The sequence below is a fragment of the Caloenas nicobarica genome, chromosome 35, assembly GCF_036013445.1.
Source record: "Caloenas nicobarica isolate bCalNic1 chromosome 35, bCalNic1.hap1, whole genome shotgun sequence".
In the NCBI taxonomy this organism is placed as follows: domain Eukaryota; kingdom Metazoa; phylum Chordata; class Aves; order Columbiformes; family Columbidae; genus Caloenas; species Caloenas nicobarica.
Genome location: NC_088279.1, coordinates 87,612 through 111,233, shown reverse-complemented (window position 1 = coordinate 111,233; position 23,622 = coordinate 87,612). Strand labels below are relative to the sequence as shown.

Genomic DNA, 23,622 nt, shown 5'->3' with positions numbered 1-23,622 from the left:
CATCCGGGAGGGACCCAGGAGTTCTGAGGGACCCAGGAGTTCTGAGGGACCCAGGCGTCCGGGGAGGGACCCAGGAGTTCTGAGGGACCCAGGCGTCCGGGGAGGGACCCAGGAGTTCTGAGGGACCCAGGCGTCCGGGAGGGACCCAGGCGTCCGGGGAGGGACCCAGGTGTCCGGGGAGGGACCCAGGAGTTCTGAGGGACCCAGGCGTCCGGGGGGGACCCAGGCGTCCGGGGAGGGACCCAGGAGTTCTGAGGGACCCAGGAGTTCTGAGGGACCCAGGCATCCGGGGAGGGACCCAGGAGTTCTGAGGGACCCAGGCATCCGAGAGGGACCCAGGAGTTCTGAGGGACCCAGGCGTCCGGGAGGGACCCAGGCGTCCGGGGAGGGACCCAGGAGTTCTGAGGGACCCAGGCGTCCGGGAGGGACCCAGGAGTTCTGAGGGACCCAGGCATCCGGGGGGGACCCAGGAGTTCTGAGGGACCCAGGCGTCCGGGGGGGACCCAGGAGTTCTGAGGGACCCAGGCGTCCGGGGGGGACCCAGGAGTTCTGAGGGACCCAGGCATCCGAGAGGGACCCAGGTGTTCGGGTGGGACCCAGGCGTCCGGGGACCCCCCCGTCCCCCCACTTACCAGTACGAAGTGGGTGCCCTGAGGAGGGACCCAGGCGTCCGGGGAAGGGACCCAGGCGTCCGAGTGTGAGGGTGGGGGGGAGGGGCCGGGATTATGTACCAGGGGGAGGGGGGGAGGGCAGGGGGGGCAGGGCCACCCCGGACGCCTGGGTCCCGCCCGGACGCCTGGGTCCTTGGGAGACACAATAGGCCCTAATGACACCCTGTGGCCCGAACGCCTGGGTCCTTCCCGAACTCCTGGGTCCTTCCCAAACGCCTGGGTCCCCCCCCGAACGCCTGGGTCCCTCCCGAACGCCTGGGTCCCCTCCCGAACGCCTGGGTCCCCCCCCGAACTCCTGGGTCCCCCCCCGAACGCCTGGGTCCCCCCCCGAACGCCTGGGTCCCCCCCCCGAACTCCTGGGTCCCTCCCGAACTCCTGGGTCCCTCCCGAACTCCTGGGTCTCTCCCGAACGCCTGGGTCCCCTCCCGAACGCCTGGGTCCTTCCCGAACACCTGGGTCCCTCCCGAACTCCTGGGTTCCCTCCCGAACGCCTGGGTCCCCCCCGAACTCCTGGGTCCCCCCCGAACGCCTGGGTCCCCTCCCGAACGCCTGGGTCCTTCCCGAACTCCTGGGTCCCCCCCCGAACGCCTGGGTCCCCCCCGAACTCCTGGGTTCCCTCCCGAACTCCTGGGTCCCTCCCGAACGCCTGGGTCCCCCCCCGAACTCCTGGGTCCCCCCCGAACTCCTGGGTTCCCTCCCGAACGCCTGGGTCCCCCCCCGAACGCCTGGGTCCTCCCCCGAACTCCTGGGTCCCCCCAACACCCTTGGGCGTCAACTGGGACCCCGGACACCTGGTTTTAAGCCCCAAAATGTGCAGCAGCACGGGGGGGGGGGGGGGCAGGAATACGCGCCCCCTCCCCCACCTCCCCTCACCCCCCCCGTTCTCCAGAGGGGTCACTGGGGTCTGTGGGGGCTCGGGGACCCCCCAAAAAAAACCCCCGGCGAGATTCGACCCCGATTTCCCCCTTTTTTACCCCAAAATCCCTCCCCGTCCCCCCCCCCGCGGCGCCGCCGCGTTGGTCTCGCCCGCACCTGCCCGCGGGGGGCGTGGCCGGGGGCGGCGGTGGGCGGGGCGAGGGGCGCAGGTGAATGGGAGGGGGCGTGGCCAGCCCGGAAGTGGGCGGGGCCCGGCGCACCTGGCCCCGCCCACCCGCGCCATGGCCGCCGTGGCCGCGCTGCTGGCGCTGCTGGGTGCGCCCGGGGCCCAATTAACGCGTTAATTAGGGGGGTAATTAAGGGCCTGGCGGGTAATTAAGGGCCTGGCGGGTAATTAAGGGGCCGGGGGGTTGGTTGAGGGGGTAATTAGGGGGTCGGGGGGTAATTAAGGGGGGAGTTGAGGGGCTTTTGGGGGGGGTTGGGGGTTAATTAAGGGGGTAATTAACGGTCTGGGGGGTAATTAAGGGGCTAACCAGGGGTCCCGGGGGTTAATTAAGGGAGTAACAAAGCGTATTTGGGCTAATTATTGGGGTAATTGGGGGCCCGAGGGGTAATTAAGGTGCTGGGGGCTGATTGGGGGGGTTAATTCATGGGGTAATTAAGGGCTTTGGGCTAATTAAGGGGGTAATTAAGGGGCTTTGGGGATTTGAGGAGCTAATTGGGGGGTGGGGGTTAATTAATAGGGAAATCGGAGGCATGGGACTTAATTAATGGGGTAATTAAGGGAATTGGGTGGTAATTAACGAGGGGGAACTTGGTGTAATTGTGGGTAATTAAGGAGCAATTAAGAGGTTTTGGGGAGAATTGAGGGGGGACAAGAGCCAGGGGGCCAGGGACCCAGGCGTCCGGGAGGGACCCAGGCGTCCGGGAGGGACCCAGGAGTTTGGGAGGGGACCCAGGCGTCCGGGAGGGGACCCAGGAGTTCGGGAGGGGACCCAGGCGTCCGGGAGGGACCCAGGAGTTCAGGAGGGGACCCAGGCGTCCGGGAGGGACCCAGGCGTCCGGGAGGGGACCCAGGAGTTCTGGAGGGGACCCAGGAGTTCGGGGAGGGGACCCAGGAGTTCAGGAGGGGACCCAGGCGTCCGGGAGGGGACCCAGGCGTCCGGGAGGGGACCCAGGAGTTCAGGAGGGAACCCAGGTGTCCGGGAGGGACCCAGGCGTCCGGGAGGGGACCCAGGAGTTCAGGAGGGACCCAGGAGTTTGGGAAGGGACCCAGGAGTTCGGGAGGGACCCAGGAGTTTGGGAAGGGACCCAGGAGTTCGGGAGGGGACCCAGGCGTCCGGGAGGGGACCCAGGAGTTCAGGAGGGACCCAGGAGTTCAGGAGGGACCCAGGCGTCCGGGAGGGGACCCAGGAGTTCGGGAGGGACCCAGGCGTCCGGGAGGGGACCCAGGCGTCCGGGAGGGGACCCAGGCGTCCGGGAGGGGACCCAGGAGTTCGAGAGGGGACCCAGGAGTTCAGGAGGGAACCCAGGCGTCCAGGAGGGACCCAGGCGTCCGGGAGGGACCCAGGAGTTCAGGAGGGGACCCAGGCGTCCGGGAGGGACCCAGGTGTCCGGGAGGGACCCAGGAGTTCAGGAGGGGACCCAGGAGTCCGGGAGGGACCCAGGAGTTCAGGAGGGGACCCAGGCGTCCGGGAGGGGACCCAGGAGTTCGGGAGGGGACCCAGGAGTTTGGGAAGGGACCCAGGAGTTCGGGAGGGGACCCAGGCGTCCGGGAGGGGACCCAGGAGTTCAGGAGGGGACCCAGGCGTTCAGGAGGGGACCCAGGCGTCCGGGAGAGGCCCCAGGCATCCGGGAGGGGACCCAGGCATCCGGGAGGGGACCCAGGAGTTCAGGAGGGGACCCAGGCGTCCGGGAGGGACCCAGGCATCTGGGAGGGGACCCAGGAGTTCAGGAGGGGACCCAGGCGTCCGGGAGGGACCCAGGAGTTCGGGAGGGGACCCAGGCGTCCGGGAGGGGACCCAGGCGTCCGGGTGTCCCCCCCCCAGCCACGTCCCCGCCGTGTCCGCAGCGCCCGTGCCCCCGGTGTCGCCGGTGCCGGTGAGCGTCCCGCAGGCGCGTTACGTGGCGCTGCCGTTCCAGCCCGTGCTGCTGCGCTGCCGCTTCCCGCCGGCCCCCGACGACGTCCCCCCCATCGTCACCTGGAAGTTCAAGGCGCCGTGTCCCCGGGGGGGGGACGGGGACGGGGACTCGTGTCCCGTGCGCATCGTGGCCGCCAAGCAGGGGGACACGGTGACGCTGGGGGACGCGTACCGGGGGCGCGGCGTCACCATCCGAGGAGGTGACGGGGGGACGGGGGGGGTTGGGGGGGTTGGGGACGTTGGGGACATTGGGGGGGTTGGGGACATTGGGGACATTGGGAGCTTTGGGGACATTGGGGGGTTGGGGACGTTGGGGGTCATGGGGGACATTGGAGGTGTTGGGGTCATTGGGGGGGTTGGGGGCGTTGGGGACATTGGGGACGTTGGGGACATTGGGGGGTCATTGAGGGCGTTGGGGACATTGGGGTCATTGGGGTCGTTGGGGGCATTGGGGTCATTGGGGGGGTTGGGGGCGTTGGGGACATTGGGGGGTCATTGGGGGCATTCGGGACATTGGGGACATTGGGGGGTCATTGGGGGCATTGGGGACGTTGGGGACGTTGGGGACATTGGGGGGTCATTGGGGACATTGGGGTGGTTGGGGTCATTGGGGGGGTTGGGGACATTGGGGTCATTGGGGACATTGGGGACATTGAGGATGTTGGGGGTGTTGGGGTCATTGGGGGGGTTGGGGACATTGGGGTCATTGGGGACATTGGGGTCATTGGGGGTGTTGGGGGCGTTGGGGACATTGGGGGCTCATTGGGGACATTGGGGTGTTTGGGGGTCATTGGGGACATTGGGGGGTCATGGGGGACATTGGGGGCTCATTGGGGACATTGGGGTGTTTGCGGGTCATGGGGGACATTGGGGGGTCATGGGGGACATTGGGGGGTCATGGGGGACATTGGGGGCTCATTGGGGACATTGGGGTGTTTGCGGGTCATGGGGGACATTGGGGGCTCATTGGGGACATTGGGGTGTTTGCGGGTCATGGGGGACATTGGGGGGTCATGGGGGACATTGGGGGGTCATGGGGGACATTGGGGGGTCATTGGGGACATTGGGGGTCTTGGGGACGTTGTGGGGGTTGGGGGTCTTTGGGGACACTGGGGGTGTTGGGGACATTGGGGGGTTGGGGGCATTGGGGGGTCATGGGGGACATTGGGGTCATTGGGGACATTGAGGGTGTTGGGGACGTTGGGGACATTGGGGATGTTGGGGACATTGGGGGATCATGGGGGACATTCGGGACATTGGGGGGTTGGGGATGTTGGGGGGACATTGGGGGCTTTGGGGACATTGGGGACACTGGGGGTGTTGGGGACATTGGGAGGGTTGGGGACGTTAGGGACATTGGGGATATTGGGGAGTTTGGGGACACTGGGGACATTGGGGACACCAGGGAGATGTTGGGGATATTGGGAGGTTTGGGAAATTGGGACCCAGGAGTTCGGGAGGGGACCCAGGAGTCTGGGAGGGACCCAGGAGTTCTGGGAGGGACCCAGGAGTTCGGGAGGGACCCAGGAGTTCGGGAGGGGACCCAGGAGTTCGGGAGGGACCCAGGAGTTCGAGGGGGACCCAGGAGTTCTGGGAGGGACCCAGGCGTCCGGGAGGGACCCAGGCGTCCGGGAGGGGACCCGGGAGTTCGGGGGGAGACCCAGGAGTTCGGGAGGGACCCAGGAGTTCGGGGGGGGACCCAGGTGTCTGGGAGGGACCCAGGCGTCCGGGAGGGGACCCAGGCGTCCGGGAGGGACCCAGGAGTTCGGGAGGGGACCCAGGAGTTCGGGAGGGACCCAGGCGTCCGGGAGGGACCCAGGAGTTCGGGAGGGACCCAGGAGTTCGGGGGGGGACCCAGGTGTCTGGGAGGGACCCAGGCGTCCGGGAGGGGACCCAGGCGTCCGGGAGGGACCCAGGAGTTCGGGAGGGGACCCAGGAGTTCGGGAGGGGACCCAGGAGTTCGGGAGGGGACCCAGGAGTTCGGGAGGGACCCAGGCGTCCGGGAGGGACCCAGGCATCCGGGGTGGGGGGACCCAGGAGGTCAGAGCTGAGAGGTCCGAGGTGGCAGGTGCTGACCTGAGCCTGGGGGCGGCCGCCTGGGGGGACAGCGGCACCTACGTGTGCACGGTGAGCTCGACCGGGGACCTGAGCGGGGACAACGAGGGACACACCGACCTGCTGGTGCTGGGTGAGACGGGGGCGCTGGGCGGGACTGGGAACGAGGGGCCCCGAACGCCTGGGTCCCTGGGGCACTCCTGGGTCCCTCCCGAACGCCTGGGTCCCTCCCGAACGCCTGGGTCCCTTGGGGCGCGCCTGGGTCCCTCCCGAACTCCTGGGTCCCTGCCGAACTCCTGGGTCCCTTGGGGCACTCCTGGGTCCCCTCCCGAACTCCTGGGTCCCCTCCCGAACTCCTGGGTCCCTCCCGAACTCCTGGGTCCCTTGGGGCACTCCTGGGTCCCTCCCGAACTCCTGGGTCCCTCCAGAACTCCTGGGTCCCTGGGGCACTCCTGGGTCCCTTCCCGAACTCCTGGGTCCCTTCCCGAACTCCTGGGTCCCCCAGAACTCCTGGGTCCCCCCTGAACTCCTGGGTCCCTGGGGCACTCCTGGGTCCCCTCCTGAACAACTGGGTCCCCCAGAACTCCTGGGTCCCCTCCCGAACTCCTGGGTCCCCTCCCGAACAACTGGGTCCCTGCCGAACTCCTGGGTCCCTTGGGGCACTCCTGGGTCCCTCCTGAACTCTTGGTCCTTGGGGCACTCCTGGGTCCTCCCCAGAACTCCTGGGTCCCTCCCGAACTCCTGGGTCCCTGGGGCACTCCTGGGTCCCCCCCAGAACTCCTGGGTCCCTGCCGAACTCCTGGGTCCCTTGGGGCACTCCTGGGTCCCTCCTGAACTCTTGGGTCCTTGGGGCACTCCTGGGTCCTCCCTGAACTCCTGGGTCCCTCCAGAACTCCCAGTAAACCCCAGTAACCCCCTCCCAGTGCTCCCAGCCCCTCCCCCCAACCCAGGGAGGGGACCCAGGCGTCCGGGAGGGGACCCGAAATGGGGACCCAGGCGTCCGGGGGGGACCCAGGCGTCTGGGGATGGGACCATAGGGAGGGAACCCAGGAGTTCTGAGGGGACCCAGGCGTCCGGGAGGGGGGACCCAGGCGTCCGGGCTCTCTGGGGGGCGGGCTCGGGCCTCCCCCGGACGCCTGGGTCCCCCGGCTGAGCCCTGCCGTCCCCCCGCAGACTGGCTGTTCGTGGTGCTGGTGTTACTGGGAGCGGCACTGGGGGCGCTGGCGCTGGGGCTGTGCTGGTGCCAGTGCTGCCCCCACAGCTGCTGCTGCCTCGTGCGCTGCCCCTGCTGCCCCCAGCGCTGCTGCTGCCCCGAGGCCCGTGAGTGGCACCGCGGCACCTGCCCGCGGCACTGCTGGGTCCTTTCGGGGCATTCCTGGGTCCCATTTGAGGGGTTTGGGGGCACTCCTGGGTCCTTTTGGGGCACTCCTGGGTCCCTTTGGGGCACTCCTGGGTCCCTCTGGGGCGCTCCTGGGTCCTTTTGGGGCACTCCTGGGTCCCTCTGGGGCGCTCCTGGGTCCTTTCGGGGCACTCCTGGGTCCCTTTTGGGTCCCTCTGGGGCACTCCTGGGTCCCTCTGGGGCGCTCCTGGGTCCCTCTGGGGCACTGCTGGGGTCCCTTTGGGGCGCTCCTGGGTCCCTTTGGGGCACTCCTGGGTCCCTCTGGGGCGCTCCTGGGTCCTTTTGGGGCACTCCTGGGTCCCTCTGGGGCGCTCCTGGGTCCTTTCGGGGCACTCCTGGGTCCCTTTTGGGTCCCTTTGGGGCATTCCTGGGTCCCTTTGGGGCACTCCTGGGTCCCTTTTGGGGGGTTTCGGGGCATTCTTGGGTCCTTTTTGGGGGGTTTCGGGGCACTCCTGGGTCCCTGTGGGGCACTCCTGGGTCCCATTTGGTGGGGTTTGGGGGCACTCCTGGGTCCCTTTGGGGCACTCCTGGGTCCCATTTGGTGGGGTTTGGGGGCACTCCTGGGTCCCTTTGGGGCACTCCTGGGTCCCATTTGGTGGGGTTTGGGGGCACTCCTGGGTCCCTGTGGGGCACTCCTGGGTCCCTTTTGGGGGGTTTTGGGGCACTCCTGGGTCCCTGTGGGGCACTCCTGGGTCCCCTGGAAGTGGGCGTGGCCTCCCCGGACGCCTGGGTCCTCTTTCTTCCCCGCAGTATATTGGGCGGGAAAAGCGGCGACTTCCGGGGGAGGGGGCGGGGCTTATGGCCACGCCCCCCCGCCCATCCCCCTCCACAGCCTGGGTGAGTGAAACCAGTTTGGGCACTGGGAGCACTGGGAGCGCCAGTTTGTGATACTGGGAGCACCAGTGGGTCATACTGGGGATACTGGGGACACCAGCAAGTGACTCCTGGGTCCCATTTGGGGGGTTTGGGGGTACTCCTGGGTCCTTTTGGGGCACTCCTGGGTCCCATTTGGGGGGTTTGGGGGCACTCCTGGGTCCTTTTGGGGCACTCCTGGGTCCCTCTGGGGCACTCCTGGGTCCCATTTGGGGGGATTTGGGGGTACTCCTGGGTCCCTCTGGGGCACTCCTGGGTCCCATTTGGGGGGTTTGGGGGCACTCCTGGGTCCTTTTGGGGCACTCCTGGGTCCCTCTGGGGCACTCCTGGGTCCCATTTGGGGGGTTTGGGGGTACTCCTGGGTCCTTTTGGGGCACTCCTGGGTCCCTCTGGGGCACTCCTGGGTCCCATTTCGGGGGTTTGGGGGCACTCCTGGGTCCTTTTGGGGCACTCCTGGGTCCCTCTGGGGCACTCCTGGGTCCCATTTGGGGGGTTTGGGGCACTCCTGGGTCCTTTTGGGGCACTCCTGGGTCCCTCTGGGGCACTCCTGGGTCCCATTTGGGGGGGTTTGGGGGTACTCCTGGGTCCTTTTGGGGCACTCCTGGGTCCCATTTGGGGGGTTTGGGGGTACTCCTGGGTCCTTTTGGGGCACTCCTGGGTCCCTCTGGGGCACTCCTGGGTCCCTTCTGGGTCCCTTTGGGGCGCTCCTGGGTCCTTTCGGGGCACTCCTGGGTCCCTTTGGGGCACTCCTGGGTCCTTTCGGGGCACTCCTGGGTCCCTTCTGGGTCCCTTTGGGGCACTCCTGGGTCCCTTTTGGGTCCCTTTGGGGCACTCCTGGGTCCCTCTGGGGCACTCCTGGGTCCCATTTGGGGGGTTTGGGGGCACTCCTGGGTCCTTTTGGGGCACTCCTGGGTCCCTCTGGGGCACTCCTGGGTCCCATTTGGGGGGTTTGGGGGCACTCCTGGGTCCTTTTGGGGCACTCCTGGGTCCCATTTGGGGGGTTTGGGGGTACTCCTGGGTCCTTTTGGGGCACTCCTGGGTCCCTCTGGGGCACTCCTGGGTCCCATTTCGGGGGTTTGGGGGCACTCCTGGGTCCTTTTGGGGCACTCCTGGGTCCCTCTGGGGCACTCCTGGGTCCCATTTGGGGGGTTTGGGGGTACTCCTGGGTCCTTTTGGGGCACTCCTGGGTCCCATTTGGGGGGTTTGGGGCACTCCTGGGTCCTTTTGGGGCACTCCTGGGTCCCTCTGGGGCACTCCTGGGTCCCATTTGGGGGGGTTTGGGGGTACTCCTGGGTCCTTTTGGGGCACTCCTGGGTCCCATTTGGGGGGTTTGGGGGTACTCCTGGGTCCTTTTGGGGCACTCCTGGGTCCCTCTGGGGCACTCCTGGGTCCCATTTGAGGGGTTTGGGGGCACTCCTGGGTCCCTCTGGGGCACTCCTGGGTCCCATTTGGGGGGTTTGGGGGCACTCCTGGGTCCTTTTGGGGCACTCCTGGGTCCCTCTGGGGCACTCCTGGGTCCCATTTGGGGGGGTTTGGGGCACTCCTGGGTCCCTCTGGGGCACTCCTGGGTCCTTTTGGGGCATTCCTGGGTCCCTCTGGGGCACTCCTGGGTCCCATTTGGGGGGTTTGGGGGCACTCCTGGGTCCCTCTGGGGCACTCCTGGGTCCCATTTCGGGGGTTTGGGGGCATTCCTGGGTCCTTTTGGGGCACTCCTGGGTCCCTCTGGGGCACTCCTGGGTCCCATTTCGGGGGTTTGGGGGCATTCCTGGGTCCTTTTGGGGCACTCCTGGGTCCCTCTGGGGCACTCCTGGGTCCCATTTGGGGGGTTTGGGGGCATTCCTGGGTCCTTTTGGGGCACTCCTGGGTCCCATTTGGGGGGTTTGGGGCACTCCTGGGTCCCTCTGGGGCACTCCTGGGTCCCATTTGGGGGGTTTGGGGGCACTCCTGGGTCCTTTTGGGGCACTCCTGGGTCCCTCTGGGGCACTCCTGGGTCCCATTTCGGGGGTTTGGGGGCATTCCTGGGTCCTTTTGGGGCACTCCTGGGTCCCTCTGGGGCACTCCTGGGTCCCATTTCGGGGGTTTGGGGGCATTCCTGGGTCCTTTTGGGGCACTCCTGGGTCCCTCTGGGGCACTCCTGGGTCCCATTTGGGGGGTTTGGGGGCATTCCTGGGTCCTTTTGGGGCACTCCTGGGTCCCTCTGGGGCACTCCTGGGTCCCATTTGGGGGGTTTGGGGGCACTCCTGGGTCCTTTTGGCGACACCAGTGGGTCATACTGGGGATACTGGTGCCCCCAGTTTACGATACTGGTTTCCGCAGTGGGCCATACTGGGGATACTGGTGCGACCCGTCCCCCCGGCGGCTCCCACGCCCCCCTGCTGGGTGACGCAGGTCAGTGATTGACACCTGTCAATCAATCCAGCCACCCGTCAGTCACAGCCCCGGACACCTGGGTCCCTTCCATGGGGGGGGGGGGGGGGGGGGGGTGTGGTCACTGGGAGCACTGGGAGGGTTACTGGGGGTTACTGGGAGTTACTGGGAGCACTGGGGGGGGTTACTGGGAGTTACTGGGAGTTACGGGGAGTTACTGGGAGCACTGGGGGGGTTACTGGTGGTTACTGGGGAGGTTACTGGGAGTTACTGGGAGTTACTGGGAGCACTGGGGGGTTTAACTGGGAGTTACTGGGAGCACTGGGAGGGTTATTGGGGGTTACTGGGAGTTACTGGGAGTTACTGGGAGCACTGGGGGGTTTAACTGGGAGTTACTGGGAGCACTGGGGGGGGTTACTGGGAGTTACTGGGAGCACTGGGGGGGGTTACTGGGAGTTACTGGGAGTTACTGGGGGGGGTTACTGGGAGCACTGGGAGTTACTGGGAGCACTGGGGGGTTTAACTGGGAGTTACTGGGAGCACTGGGGGGGGTTACTGGGAGTTACTGGGAGCACTGGGGGGGGTTACTGGTGGTTACTGGGGAGGTTACTGGGGCTAACTGGGAGTTACTGGGAGCACTGGGAGGGTTATTGGGGGTTACTGGGAGTTACTGGGAGTTACTGGGAGCACTGGGGGGTTTAACTGGGAGTTACTGGGAGCACTGGGGGGGCTTACTGGTGGTTACTGGGGAGGTTACTGGGAGTTACTGGGAGTTACTGGGAGGGTTATTGGGGGTTACTGGGAGTTACTGGGATTTACTGGGAGCACTGGGGGGTTTAACTGGGAGTTACTGGGAGTTACTGGGAGCACTGGGGGGGGTTACTGGTGATTACTGGGGAGGTTACTGGGGCTTACTGGGAGTTACTGGGAGCACTGGGGGGGTTACTGGGAGTTACTGGGAGTTACTGGGAGCACTGGGGGGGGTTACTGGGAGTTACTGGGAGCACTGGGGGGGGCTACTGGGAGTTACTGGGAGTTACTGGGAGTTACTGGGAGCACTGGGGGGGGTTACTGGGAGGTGCTGGGGGGGGTTACTGGGGGTTACTGGGAGCACTGGGGGGTTTAACTGGGAGTTACTGGGAGCACTGGGGGGGGTTACTGGGAGGTGCTGGGGGGGGTTACTGGGGTGACTGGGAGCCCCGGACGCCTGGGTCCCTCCCGGACGCCTGGGTCCCCCCAGCCCCGCCCCTCCCCCTGCTGCGGTTCCTGGAGCCGACGGGAGCGGCCGAGACAGGTGGGACTGGGAGCACTGGGACGTACTGGGAGAGACTGGGAGAGACTGGGAGAGACTGGGAGGGGTCACTGGGACATACTGGGAGCACTGGGACGTACTGGGAGAGACTGGGAGAGACTGGGAGGGGTCACTGGGAGCACTGGGGCATACTGGGAGAGACTGGGACATACTGGGAGGTACTGGGAGAGACTGGGAGGGGTCACTGGGAGCACTGGGACGTACTGGGAGATACTGGGAGGGGTCACTGGGACATACTGGGAGATACTGGGGCATACTGGGAGGTACTGGGAGAGACTGGGACATACTGGGAGTTACTGGGAGATACTGGGAGGGGTCACTGGGACATACTGGGGCATACTGGGAGCACTGGGGCATACTGGGAGTTACTGGGGCATACTGGGAGGGGTCACTGGGAGGACTGGGAGGGGACTGGGACATACTGGGACATACTGGGAGCACTGGGAGGGGTCACTGGGAGTAGGTTACTGGGATTTACTGGAGTAACTGGGAGGGGTACTGGGAGTTACTGGGACCCCCGAACGCCTGGGTCCCTCCCCGAACTCCTGGGTCCCCCCCCCGAACTCCTGGGTCCCCTCCCGAACTCCTGGGTCCCCTCCCGAACTCCTGGGTCCCCCCCGAACTCCTGGGTCCCTCCCGAACTCCTGGGTCCCCCCCGAACTCCTGGGTCCCCTCCGTCTCTTTCAGCCCCTCCCCCCAGCGACGTCACCTCCCTGCACGAGCCGCCGGACGCCTGGGTCCCTCCCCCGAACTCCTGGGTCCCTCCCCCGGACGCCTGGGTCCCTCCCTCCCCCCTCCCCCCCTCCAGGGGGCGCTGCCGCTCGGCGGAGGTTTTGGCGGGAAGCCCCGGGCCCCGCCCCCGCTCGAGGTCCCGCGACGATTGGCTGGAGCCGGCGGGGGGCGGGGCCAGGGGGGGCGGGGCCAAAGCGGGGCCCCGCCCCCACGGGTCCCCCCGGCGGCTGCGAAAGGTGGGGGAGGGGCGGGGATTTTGGGGGGTCCCGATGGGTTTTGGGGGGGTCCTGATGGTTTTGGGGGGGTCCTGATGGTTTTGGGGGGTCCTGATGAATTTGGGGGGTCCTGATGGATTTTGGGGGGGTCCTGATGAATTTGGGGGGTCCTGATGGGTTTGGGGGGTCCTGATGGATTTGGGGGTCCCCGATGGTTTTGGGGGGTCCTGATGAATTTGGGGGGTCCCGATGGGTTTTGGGGGGGTCCTGATGGATTTTGGGGGGGTCCTGATGGATTTGGGGGGTCCCGATGGGTTTTGGGGGGGTCCTGATGAATTTGGGGGTCCCTGATGGGTTTGGGGGGTCCTGATGGGTTTTGGGGGGTCCCGATGGGTTTTGGGGGTCCCGATGGGTTTTGGGGGGCCCTGATGGGTTTTGGGGGGTCCTGATGGATTTGGGGGTCCCTGATGGGTTTGGGGGGTCCTGATGGATTTTGGGGGGTCCTGATGGATTTGGGGGTCCCCGATGGTTTTGGGGGGTCCTGATGGATTTGGGGGGGTCCTGATGAATTTGGGGGGTCCCGATGGGTTTGGGGGGTCCTGATGAATTTGGGGGGTCCCGATGGATTTTGGGGGGCCCTGATGGGTTTTGGGGGGTCCTGATGGATTTGGGGGGTCCCCGATGGATTTTGGGGGGCCCTGATGGGTTTTGGGGGGTCCTGATGGATTTGGGGGGTCCCCGATGGATTTTGGGGGGCCCTGATGGGTTTTGGGGGGTCCCCGATGGTTTTGGGGGGTCCTGATGGTTTTGGGGGGGTCCTGATGGGTTTTGGGGGGTCCTGATGGATTTGGGGGGTCCTGATGGATTTGGGGGGTCCTGATGAATTTTGGGGGGGTCCTGATGGGTTTGGGGGGTTTGATGAATTTGGGGGGTCCCGATGGGTTTTGGGGGGTCCCGATGGGTTTGGGGGGTCCTGATGGATTTTGGGGGGTCCCGATGGTTTTGGGGGGTCCCGATGGGTTTGGGGGGTCCTGATGGATTTGGGGGGTCCTGATGGGTTTTGGGGGGTCCTGATGGATTTTGGGGGGTCCTGATGAATTTGGGGGGTCCTGATGGGTTTTGGGGGGTCCCGATGGGTTTTGGGGGGGTCCCGATGGTTTTGGGGGGTCCCGATGGGTTTTGGGGGCTCTGGGGTTTTTGGGGGTCCCAGAGGCTCCTCTGGGGGGTCTGGGGGTTCCCTTGTCCCCCCAAAAGCCCCGATTTTTCCCTTTTTCCCCCCAGAACGACGCCCTGAGCCGGGAGAGTCTCGTGGTGTGAGGGGCCCGGACGCCTGGGTCCCTGGGGCACTCCTGGGTCCCTCCCCGAACTCCTGGGTCCCTCCCGAACTCCTGGGTCCCTCCCGGACGCCTGGGTCCCTGGGGCACTCCTGGGTCCCTCCCCGAACTCCTGGGTCCCTCCCGAACTCCTGGGTCCCTCCCGAACTCCTGGGTCCCTCCCGAACTCCTGGGTCCCTCCCCGAACTCCTGGGTCCCTGGGGCACTCCTGGGTCCCCTCCCGAACTCCTGGGTCCCCTCCCGAACTCCTGGGTCCCTCCCGAACTCCTGGGTCCCCTCCCGAACTCCTGGGTCCCTCCCCGAACTCCTGGGTCCCTCCCCGAACTCCTGGGTCCCCTCCCGAACTCCTGGGTCCCTCCCGAACTCCTGGGTCCCTCCCGAACTCCTGGGTCCCTCCCCGAACTCCTGGGTCCCTGGGGCACTCCTGGGTCCCTCCCGAACTCCTGGGTCCCTCCCGAACTCCTGGGTCCCCCCCGAGCCTGTATTTTTTGGGGCCATTTGGGGCATTTTGGGGACCGTGGGGTTTTTTTTGTTTGTTTTTAACTGCAGTGACCGAATCCTCACGATTTTGGGGGCCAAATAAACGATTTTTAGAGAAAACGGGACATTCCCGAAGCTTCGGGGGGGGGTCCCTGGCGGCTTTTTTGGGGGAATTTGGGGAAAATTTGGGAGTTTTGGGCTCTCTGATGGTTTTTTGGGGGGTCCCTGTGGGTTTTTGGGGGTTCCTGAGGAGTTTAATTGGGGTTTTGGGGTTCCTCAGTGTCTGGGGGGTTGGTTCCCGATGAGTTTTTGGGGGATTCGGGGCGAATTTTGGGTGGATTTTGCGTTTTTTTTGGGGTCCCCGCGGGTTCTGGGGACCCAGGCGTTCGGGCGGGCGGTTCCGGCGGGGGGCGTGGCCTCGCTTCTGATTGGCTGCCGTCATCCGGGCACTGCGGCCCGCGCTTCCGGTCAGCCCCGCAACCGCCCGGACGCCTGGGTCCCCTCCCGAACTCCTGGGTCCCCTCCCGAACTCCTGGGTCCCCCCGAACTCCTGGGTCCCCCGGACGCCTGGGTCCCTGCACCATGACGTTGTTTCACTTCGGGAACTGTTTCGCTTTGGCCTATTTCCCCTATTTCATCACGTACAAGTGCAGCGGCCTGTGAGTGAACTGGGAGCACTGGGATGAACTGGGATGAACTGGGAGGGACTGGGATGAACTGGGAGGGACTGGGATGAACTGGGGTGGAGCTGGGGGAGACTGGGAAGGTCTGGGGGTGTGTACTGGTCCATACTGGTCTATACCGGTTTATACTGGTCTATACTGGTCTGTAGTCGTTTATACTGGTCTATACCGGTTTATACTGGTCTATACTGGGACAGGTCCGAGTACAGTGGCTGGGGAGGTCAGGGGGGCTGTATACTGGTCTATACTGGTCTATACTGGGACGGGTCGCAGTACAGTGACCGGGAAGGTCGGGGGGGCGTATACTGGTCTATATTGGTCTATACTGGTTTATACTGGTCTATACTGGGACAGGTCCGAGTACAGTGGCTGGGAAGGCCAGGGGGGTGTGTACTGGACTATACTGGTCTATACTGGTCTATACTGGGAGGGGTCGCAGTACAGTGACCGGGAAGGTCGGGGGGGTGTGTACTGGTCTATACTGGTTTATACTGGTCTATACTGGGACGGGTCGCAGTACAGTGACCGGGAAGGTCGGGGGGGTGTGTACTGGTCTATACTGGTCTATACTGGGACGGGTCGCGGTGCAGTGGCTGGGAAGGTCGGGGGGGGGTGTACTGGTGTGTACTGGTCTATACTGGTCTATACTGGTCTATACTGGGACGGGTCGCGGTGCAGTGGCTGGGAAGGTCGGGGGGGGTGTATACTGGTTTGTACTGGTCTATACTGGTCTATACTGGTCTATACTGGGACAGGTCGGAGTACAGCGCCTTCTGGCGCTGCGTCCAGGCCGGAGCCACCTACGTACTGGTGCAACTGGGAAAGGTGCGGCCGGGAACTGGTTTATACTGGGATGGACTGGGAGGGAACTGGGGGGAACTGTGAGGGGGTTTGAGGGGGGACTGGGGGGTAACTGGGAGTTACTGGGAGTTACTGGGAAGGGATTTTGGGGGCACTGGGGGTTACTGGGAGGAACTGGGATGGGGTTTGGGGGGGAACTGGGAGGGACTGGGGGGGAACTGGGAGCACTGGGAGCACTGGGAGGGGTTACTGGGGGTTACTGGGAAGGGTTCTGGGGGGAACTGGGAGCACTGGGAGGCACTGGGAAGGTGTTTGGGGAATACTGGGAGTTACTGGGAGGGGTTTGGGGGGGGCGGGTCCCGGACGCCTGGGTCCCCCCCCGGACGCCTGGGTCCCTCCCGGACGCCTGGGTCCCCCCCGGACGCCTGGGTCCCCCAGATGCTGGTTCTGGCCACGTTCTTCCCCACCTGGGAGGGGCCGTCGGGCGGGTTCGACCTGCTGGGGGTGAGTGGGGACCCAGGAGTGCCCCGAGGGACCCAGGAGTGCCCCGGGGAACCCAGGAGTGCCCCAGAGGGAGGGGAGGGGACCCAGGAGTGCCCCAAACACCCCTGAGGGACCCAGGAGTGCCCCAGAGGAACCCAGGAATGCCCCAAGGGTGGGGGGAGGGACCCAGGAGTGCCCCAGAGGGACCCAGGAGTTCCCCAAACACCCCTAAGAGGGACCCAGGAGTGCCCCAAGGGTAGTGGGAGGGGACCCAGGAGTGCCCCAAGGGACCCATGAGTGCCCCCAAGGGTGGGGAGAGGGACCCAGGAGTGCCCCAAGGGACCCAGGAGTACCCCGAAGGTGGTGGGAGGGACCCAGGAGTGCCCCAGGGACCCAGGAGTGCCCCAAACCCCCCCAAAAAGGGACCCAAGAGTGCCCCAAGGGTGGAGGGAGGGGAGCCAGGAGTGCCCCAGAGGGACCCAGGAATGCCCCAACCCCCCCCAAAAAGGGACCCAGGAGTGCCCCATGGGTGGTGGGTGGACCCTGGTGGGGGGGTGTTCGTCTGTCCTCATTGTCCGTCTGTCCCCATTGTCCATGTGTCCCCATCGTGTCCCCATTGTCCGTCTGTCCCCATGTCCCCCCATGTCCCGTGGGTGTCCGTGCGTCCCCCCGTCCGTCTGTCCGTGTGTCCCAGGAGTTCCTGCGGGCGTCGCTGGAGGTGCTGGACCTGCTGGGGCTGCAGGGGGCGCTGTGGCGGGGGCCGGGCCGGGGGCAGCTGCGCATCCTGGTGGCCGCTCTGGGCTGGGCCAGCGCCGAGCTGCTGACCTCCCGGTACGGCCCCGGCCAGCGAGACGGGCCAGAGGGACCAGAGAGACCGGCCAGAGAGACCGACCAGAGAGACCGACCAGAGAGTCCAGAGAGACCGACCAGAGAGACCGACCAGAGAGACCGACCAGAGAGACCGGCCAGAGAGACCAGAGAGACTGACCAGAGAGACCGACCAGAGAGACCGAGCATAGAGACCGGCCAGAGAGACCGGCCAGAGAGACCGACCAGAGAGACCGACCATAGAGACCGGCCAGAGAGACCGGCCAGAGAGACCAGAGAGACTGACCAGAGAGACCGACCAGAGAGACCGACCAGAGAGACCAGAGAGACCGGCCATAGAGACCGACCAGAGAGACCGACCAGAGAGACCGGCCATAGAGACTGACCAGAGAGACCGACCAGAGAGACCAGAGAGACCGACCATAGAGACCGACCATAGAGACCGACCATAGAGACTGACCAGAGAGACCAGAGAGACCGGCCATAGAGACCAGCCATAGAGACCGACCATAGAGACCGAGCATAGAGACCAACCATAGAGACTGACCAGAGAGACTGCCCGGGGAACCATAGAGAGGGGCCATAGAGACTGACCAGAGAGACAGGCCATAGAGAGGGACCATAGAGACTGTGCAGGGTACATAGAGACCATAGAGACTGCCTCGGGAACCATAGAGAGGGACCATAGAGACAGACCATAGAGACTGTGGGGGTGAGGGTACCATAGAGAGGGACCATAGAGACGGACCATAGAGAAGGAGCATAGAGAGACCATACAGAGGGATCATAGAGACCGCGCGGGGGCTGTAGGGGTCGGATATGGGGTGTATGGGGGTCTGTGGGGGTGTATAGGGGTCTATGGGGCTCTAAGGAGGCACTCCTGGGTCCCTTGGGGCACTCCTGGGTTCCCTGGGGCACTCCTGGGTCTGTGGGGCACTCCTGGGTCCATTGGGGCACTCCTGGGTTCCCTGGGGCACTCCTGGGTCCATGGGGCACTCCTGGGTTCCCTGGGGCACTCCTGGGTCCATTGGGGCATTCCTGGGTGCATGGGGCACTCCTGGGTCCATTGGGGCACTCCTGGGTCCCTCCCGAACTCCTGGGTCCCTGGGGCACTCACGGGTTCCTCGGTCCACTCCTGGGTCCCTTGGGGCACTCCTGGGTCCCTTGGGGCACTCCTGGGTTCGTGGGGCATTCCTGGGTTCATGGGGCACTCCTGGGTCCATTGGGGCACTCCTGGGTCCATTGGGGCACTCCTGGGTCCCTTTGGGGCATTCCTGGGTCTGTGGGGCACTCCTGGGTCCCTCCCGAACTCCTGGGTCCCTGGGGCACTCCTGGGTCCCTCAGTCCACTCCTGGGTCCCTGGGGCACTCCTGGGTCCCCTGGGGCATTCCTGGGTCCATTGGGGCACTCCTGGGTCCATTGGGGCACTCCTGGGTCCCTTTGGGGCATTCCTGAGTCTGTGGGGCACTCCTGGGTCCATTGGGGCACTCCTGGGTCCCTTTGGGGCACTCCTGGGTCCCCTGGGGCACTCCTGGGTCCATTGGGGCACTCCTGGGTCCCTTTGGGGCATTCCTGGGTCTGTGGGGCACTCCTGGGTCCCTCCCGAACTCCCGGGTCCCCTGGGGCACTCCCGGGTCCCCTGGGGCACTCCTGGGTCCATTGGGGCACTCCTGGGTCCCTTTGGGGCATTCCTGGGTCTGTGGGGCACTCCTGGGTCCCCTGGGGCACTCCCGGGTCCCCTGGGGCACTCCTGGGTCCATTGGGGCACTCCTGGGTCCCCAGGTGTGTCCCGCTCTGGGTCGGCGCCCGGGGGGTCGAGTTCGACTGGCGGCACCTGCAGATGGGGCTGGAGTCCAACATCAGCCTGGTCCGCACTGGTTTATACTGGTTTATACTGGTTTATACTGGGTTAAACTGGGTTAAACTGGGGGGGCTGGTTTATACTGGTTTATACTGGGAGTGGGTGGGGAGGACTGGGGTTAAACTGGGTTAAACTGGGAGGGAACTGGGGGGGACTGGGAGGGAACTGGGGGGGCTGGTTCATACTGGTTTATACTGGTTTATACTGGGAGGGGGTGGGGGAGACTGGGGGGAACTGGGGTTAAACTGGGAGGGACTCGATTATACTGGTTTATACTGGGAGGGTCAATGGGGGGAACTGGGATGAACTGGGAGGGAACTGGGGGGGCTGGTTCATACTGGTTTATACTGGTTTATACTGGGAGGGGGTGGGGGAGACTGGGAGGGAATGGTTTAAACTGGTTTAAACTGGTTTATACTGGGGGGAACTGGGAGGGTCAGTGGGGGGAACTGGGATGAACTGGGAGGGAATGGTTTAAACTGGTTTAAACTGGTTTATACTGGGGGGAACTGGGAGGGTCAGTGGGGGGAACTGGGATGAACTGGTTTGTACTGGTTTATACTGGGAGGGACTGGGACTGTTAATTAGCACCCACGGGTCTTAATTAGTGGATATTAATGACCCGGGGGGGGGGTTATTGATCACCCTGGGGGGCTTAATTAACTAATTAGCGCCATTAATTGACTAATTAGTGCAATTAATGACTAATTAGCGCCATTAGTTTACTAATTAATGCAATCAATTGACTAATTCGTGCCATCAGTTACCTAATTAGCGACATTAATCACCTAATTGGCAACATTAGTCACCTAATTAGAGCCATTATTAAGCTCACTACCTACATTAATTACCTAATTAGCACCATTGACTAATAAGCAGCATTGATCACTGAATTAGAGGCATTAATTGACTAATTAGCGCCATTAATTACCTAACTAACCGTATTGATTACCTAATTAGATCATTAATTACCTAATTAGCCACATTATTTTTCTAATTAGCACCATTAATCGCCTAATTAATGCCATCAATCGCCTAATTAGCGCCATTAATCCCATAATTAGCAGCATTACCACCCAATTAGCAGCCTTACCTAATTATCGCCACTAATTACCTCATTATTGCCACTAATTACCCAATTATCTCCAGTAATCACCTCATTATCTCCACTAATTACCTCATTATCTCCACTAATTACCTCATTATCTCTACTAATTACCTCATTTTCGCCACTAATTACCTCATTATCGCCACTAATTACCCCATTATCTCCAATAATTACCCAATTTTCTCCACTAATTACCTCATTATCTCCACTAATATCTCATTATCTCCACTAATTACCTCATTATCTCCACTAATTACCTCATTATCTCCACTAATACGTCATTATCGCCACTAATTACGTCATTATCTCCACTAATTACCTCATTATCTCCAGTAATTACCTCATTATCTCCACTAATACGTCATTATCGCCACTAATTACGTCATTATCTCCACTAATTACCTCATTATCTCCACTAATTACCTCATTATCTCCACTAATACCTCATTATCTCCACTAATTACCTCATTATCTCCACTAATTACCTCATTATCTCCAGTAATTACCTCATTATCTCCACTAATACGTCATTATCGCCACTAATACGTCATTATCTCCACTAATACCTCATTATCTCCACTAATACCTCATTATCTCCACTAATTACCTCATTATCGCCACTAATTAACTCATTATCGCCACTAATTACCTCATTATCTCCAGTAATTACCTCAATATCTCCACTAATACCTCATTATCTCCACTAATACCTCATTATCTCCACTAATTACCTCATTATCTCCACTAATACCTCATTATCTCCAGTAATTACCTCATTATCTCCACTAACACGTCATTATCGCCACTAATTACCCAATCACCTCCACTAATCACCTCATTATCGCCGCTAATTACCGATTTAAGCGCTAGTAACCCCCCGTTAATTACCCCCCAGGGGCTTACCGACCGCCCCCCCCGGGCGCGGGGCTGACGCGGGCGTTAATTAGCGGGTAATTAGCGCTAATTGCAGGCCCGGCACCTGGCGGCCGCCGCGCTGCTCTGGGCCGGGGGGCGGCCGGAACTGCCGCCCGCGCTGCGCCTCCCGCTCGCCGCCATGCTGGGCGCCGCGGCCTACGAGGGCTTCCTCACCGGGTGGGCGGCGCTTCCGGCCCGCGGCGCCGCGGGATTGGCCGGGCGGGGGAAAAGGGGCGGGGTGAAGGGCAGAGGGAGGCTTGGGATTGGTGGGAAAGGGGCGGGGTGGTGAAGCGGGGGTGGGCGGTGAGGGGTGGGCGGGGTGAAGGGCAGAGCGCGGCCGGGGATTGGCTGAGCGTGGATGGGGGGGCGGAATTAAGGGCAGAGCGCGGCCGGGGATTGGCTGAGCGTGGATGGGGGGCGGAATTAAGGGCAGAGGAGGGCCAGGGATTGGCTGGGGGGCGGAATTAAGGGCAGAGCGCGGCCGGGGATTGGCTGAGCGTGGCTGGGGGGCGGAATTAAGGGCAGAGCGCGGCCGGGGATTGGCTGAGCGTGGATGCGGGGGCGGAATTAAGGGCAGAGGAGGGCCAGGGATTGGCTGGGGGGCGGAATTAAGGGCAGAGCGCGGCCGGGGATTGGCTGAGCGTGGATGGGGGGCGGAATTAAGGTCAGAGGAGGGCCAGGGATTGGCTGGGGGGCGGAATTAAGGGCAGAGCGCGGCCGGGGATTGGCTGAGCGTGGATGGGGGGCCGGAATTAAGGGCAGAGAGGGGCTGGGGATTGGTGGAGCGGGGAAAAGGGGCGGGGTTAAGGGCTGAGCGCGGCCTGGGATTGGCTGGGTGGTGGTGGGTGGGGGAATTGAAGGCTGAGCGCGGTCTGGGATTGGTGGAGCCGCCTAGGGGGGCGGGGTTAAGACCTGAGCGAGGCCCAGGATTGGTTGGGCTTGGCCGGGGGGGGGGCGTGGCTTGGCGTGTGGGCTCGTAAACCCATTGAGCCATAGGGTGTGGCTCTAGGGGGCGTGGCTTCAGGAAGGGGCGTGTCCCCCCTGACGCCCCGCCCCCTTTTTTCCCCCTTCCCCACAGGTGGGCGGGGCAAGCGCTGGGACTCGGCCCCTGGGGGGCGCTGGGGCTGCGGGCGCTGGCGGCGGCGGCGCTGGGGCTGGGGGCGCTGCGGGTGCTGGTGCCGCTGCTGCCCCCCCCAAAACAATAAACACCGAGGGACCCAGGAGTTCGGAGGGACCCAGGAGTTCGGGGAGGCGGGACCAAAAAGTTGGGGGCGGAACCAAAAAGTCGGGGGCGGAACCAAAGTTCGCGGTCGCGGGGGCAGGGCGGGGAGGTTTAGAAGTGGCACGGAGGCGCTTGTGGGGACCGGAAGTGATGTTACACCGAGGCAAATGGGGGCGGAAACGGGCGGTTCGGGGCTGCCAGGGGGATTTTGAGGCTCCCAGTTCAGATTTTGGGGGTTCCCAGTTGGATTTTTGGGGCTCCCAGGGGGATTCTGAGTTTCTCAGTGGGATTTGGCGGTTCCTTAGTTGAGGTTTTGGGGGCTCCCAGTTGATGTTTTTGGGGTTGGGGGAGAACAGGAGTTCAGGGGACACCGAGGAGTTCGGGGGGGGAACGAGGAGTTCGGAGGGACCCAGGAGTTCGGGGGGAGGCGGGACCAAAAAGTTGGGGACGGAACCAAAAAGTTGGGGGCGGAACCAAAGTTCGCGGTCGCGGGGGCAGGGAGGGGAGGTTTAGAGGTGGCACCGAGGCGCTTGTGGGGACCGGAAGTGATGTTACACCGAGGCAAATGGGGGCGGAAACGGGCGGTTCGGGGCTCCCAGGGGGATTTTGAGGCTCCCAGTTCAGATTTTAGGGGTTCCCAGTTGGTTTTTGGGGCTCCCAGTTGCTTTTTGGGGCTCCCGGTTGGATGTTGCTGTTCCCAGTTTGATCTTATCGTGCTCCCGCTTGATTTTTGCGGCTCCCACGTGGATTTTTTGGGTTTTCCAGTTGAGATCTTGTGGCTCCAAGTTGGGTGTTGTTCATCCCATTCATTTATTTAATTTCGAGGGGGGGACCCAGGCATCCGGGAGGGGACCCAGGAGTTCGGGAGGGGACCCAGGCGTCGGGGAGGGACTCAGGTGTCCAGGAGGGACCCAGGAGTCCGGGAGGGACCCAGGAGTTCGGGAGGGGACCCAGGAGTTCGCGAGGGGACCCAGGAGTTCGGGAGGGGACCCAGGAGTTCAGGAGGGGACCCAGGAGTTCGGGGTTTAAAACCGCGCCTGTCCCTTTAAATCCCGCCCTCCCCGCGCATGCGCGCTGTGACCGGCCGGGCAGTCGCTCCCCGTTCCCATGGCAACCGCGCCCCGCGCAGGTATCCCTCCGCTCCACGCATGCGCAGACGTTCCGCTCCCTCCCGTATCCCTCCGCCGGGCCTATAGCCCCCCCCTATACCCCCCTTATTCGCCACCTATACGGCTCCTACAAGCCCTCCCCTTCTTTTATATCCCC

At 63.6% G+C, this 23,622-nt stretch overlaps 2 protein-coding genes across 4 annotated transcripts; both read left to right on the top strand.

Moving 5' to 3' along the window:
- Positions 1–1,817: 1,817 nt before the first annotated feature.
- LOC136000824 (lipolysis-stimulated lipoprotein receptor-like) lies at positions 1,818–14,564 on the top strand. Of its 2 annotated transcripts, XM_065654812.1 has the most exons (9): positions 1,818–1,862; positions 3,619–3,888; positions 5,757–5,876; positions 6,917–7,063; positions 7,893–7,979; positions 10,332–10,403; positions 11,623–11,676; positions 12,382–12,662; positions 13,923–14,564. In XM_065654812.1, exons 1-9 carry the CDS (start codon positions 1,829–1,831, stop codon positions 13,956–13,958), a joined length of 1,101 nt encoding a protein of 366 aa, XP_065510884.1. In that variant the 5' UTR covers positions 1,818–1,828; the 3' UTR covers positions 13,959–14,564. The 2 variants fall into 2 exon arrangements, with proteins under 2 accessions (XP_065510884.1, XP_065510885.1); XM_065654813.1 differs by lacking the exon at positions 11,623–11,676.
- Positions 14,565–14,917: 353 nt separating this feature from the next.
- LOC136000781 (BOS complex subunit TMEM147-like) lies at positions 14,918–22,343 on the top strand. Of its 2 annotated transcripts, XM_065654740.1 has the most exons (7): positions 14,918–15,114; positions 15,894–15,963; positions 16,378–16,443; positions 17,117–17,253; positions 19,033–19,117; positions 21,190–21,311; positions 22,213–22,343. In XM_065654740.1, the coding sequence occupies exons 1-7, from the start codon at positions 15,038–15,040 to the stop codon at positions 22,337–22,339; spliced, it is 684 nt and encodes a 227-aa protein (XP_065510812.1). In that variant the 5' UTR covers positions 14,918–15,037; the 3' UTR covers positions 22,340–22,343. The 2 variants fall into 2 exon arrangements, with proteins under 2 accessions (XP_065510812.1, XP_065510813.1); XM_065654741.1 differs by lacking the exon at positions 16,378–16,443.
- The last annotated feature ends 1,279 nt before the right edge of the window (positions 22,344–23,622 follow it).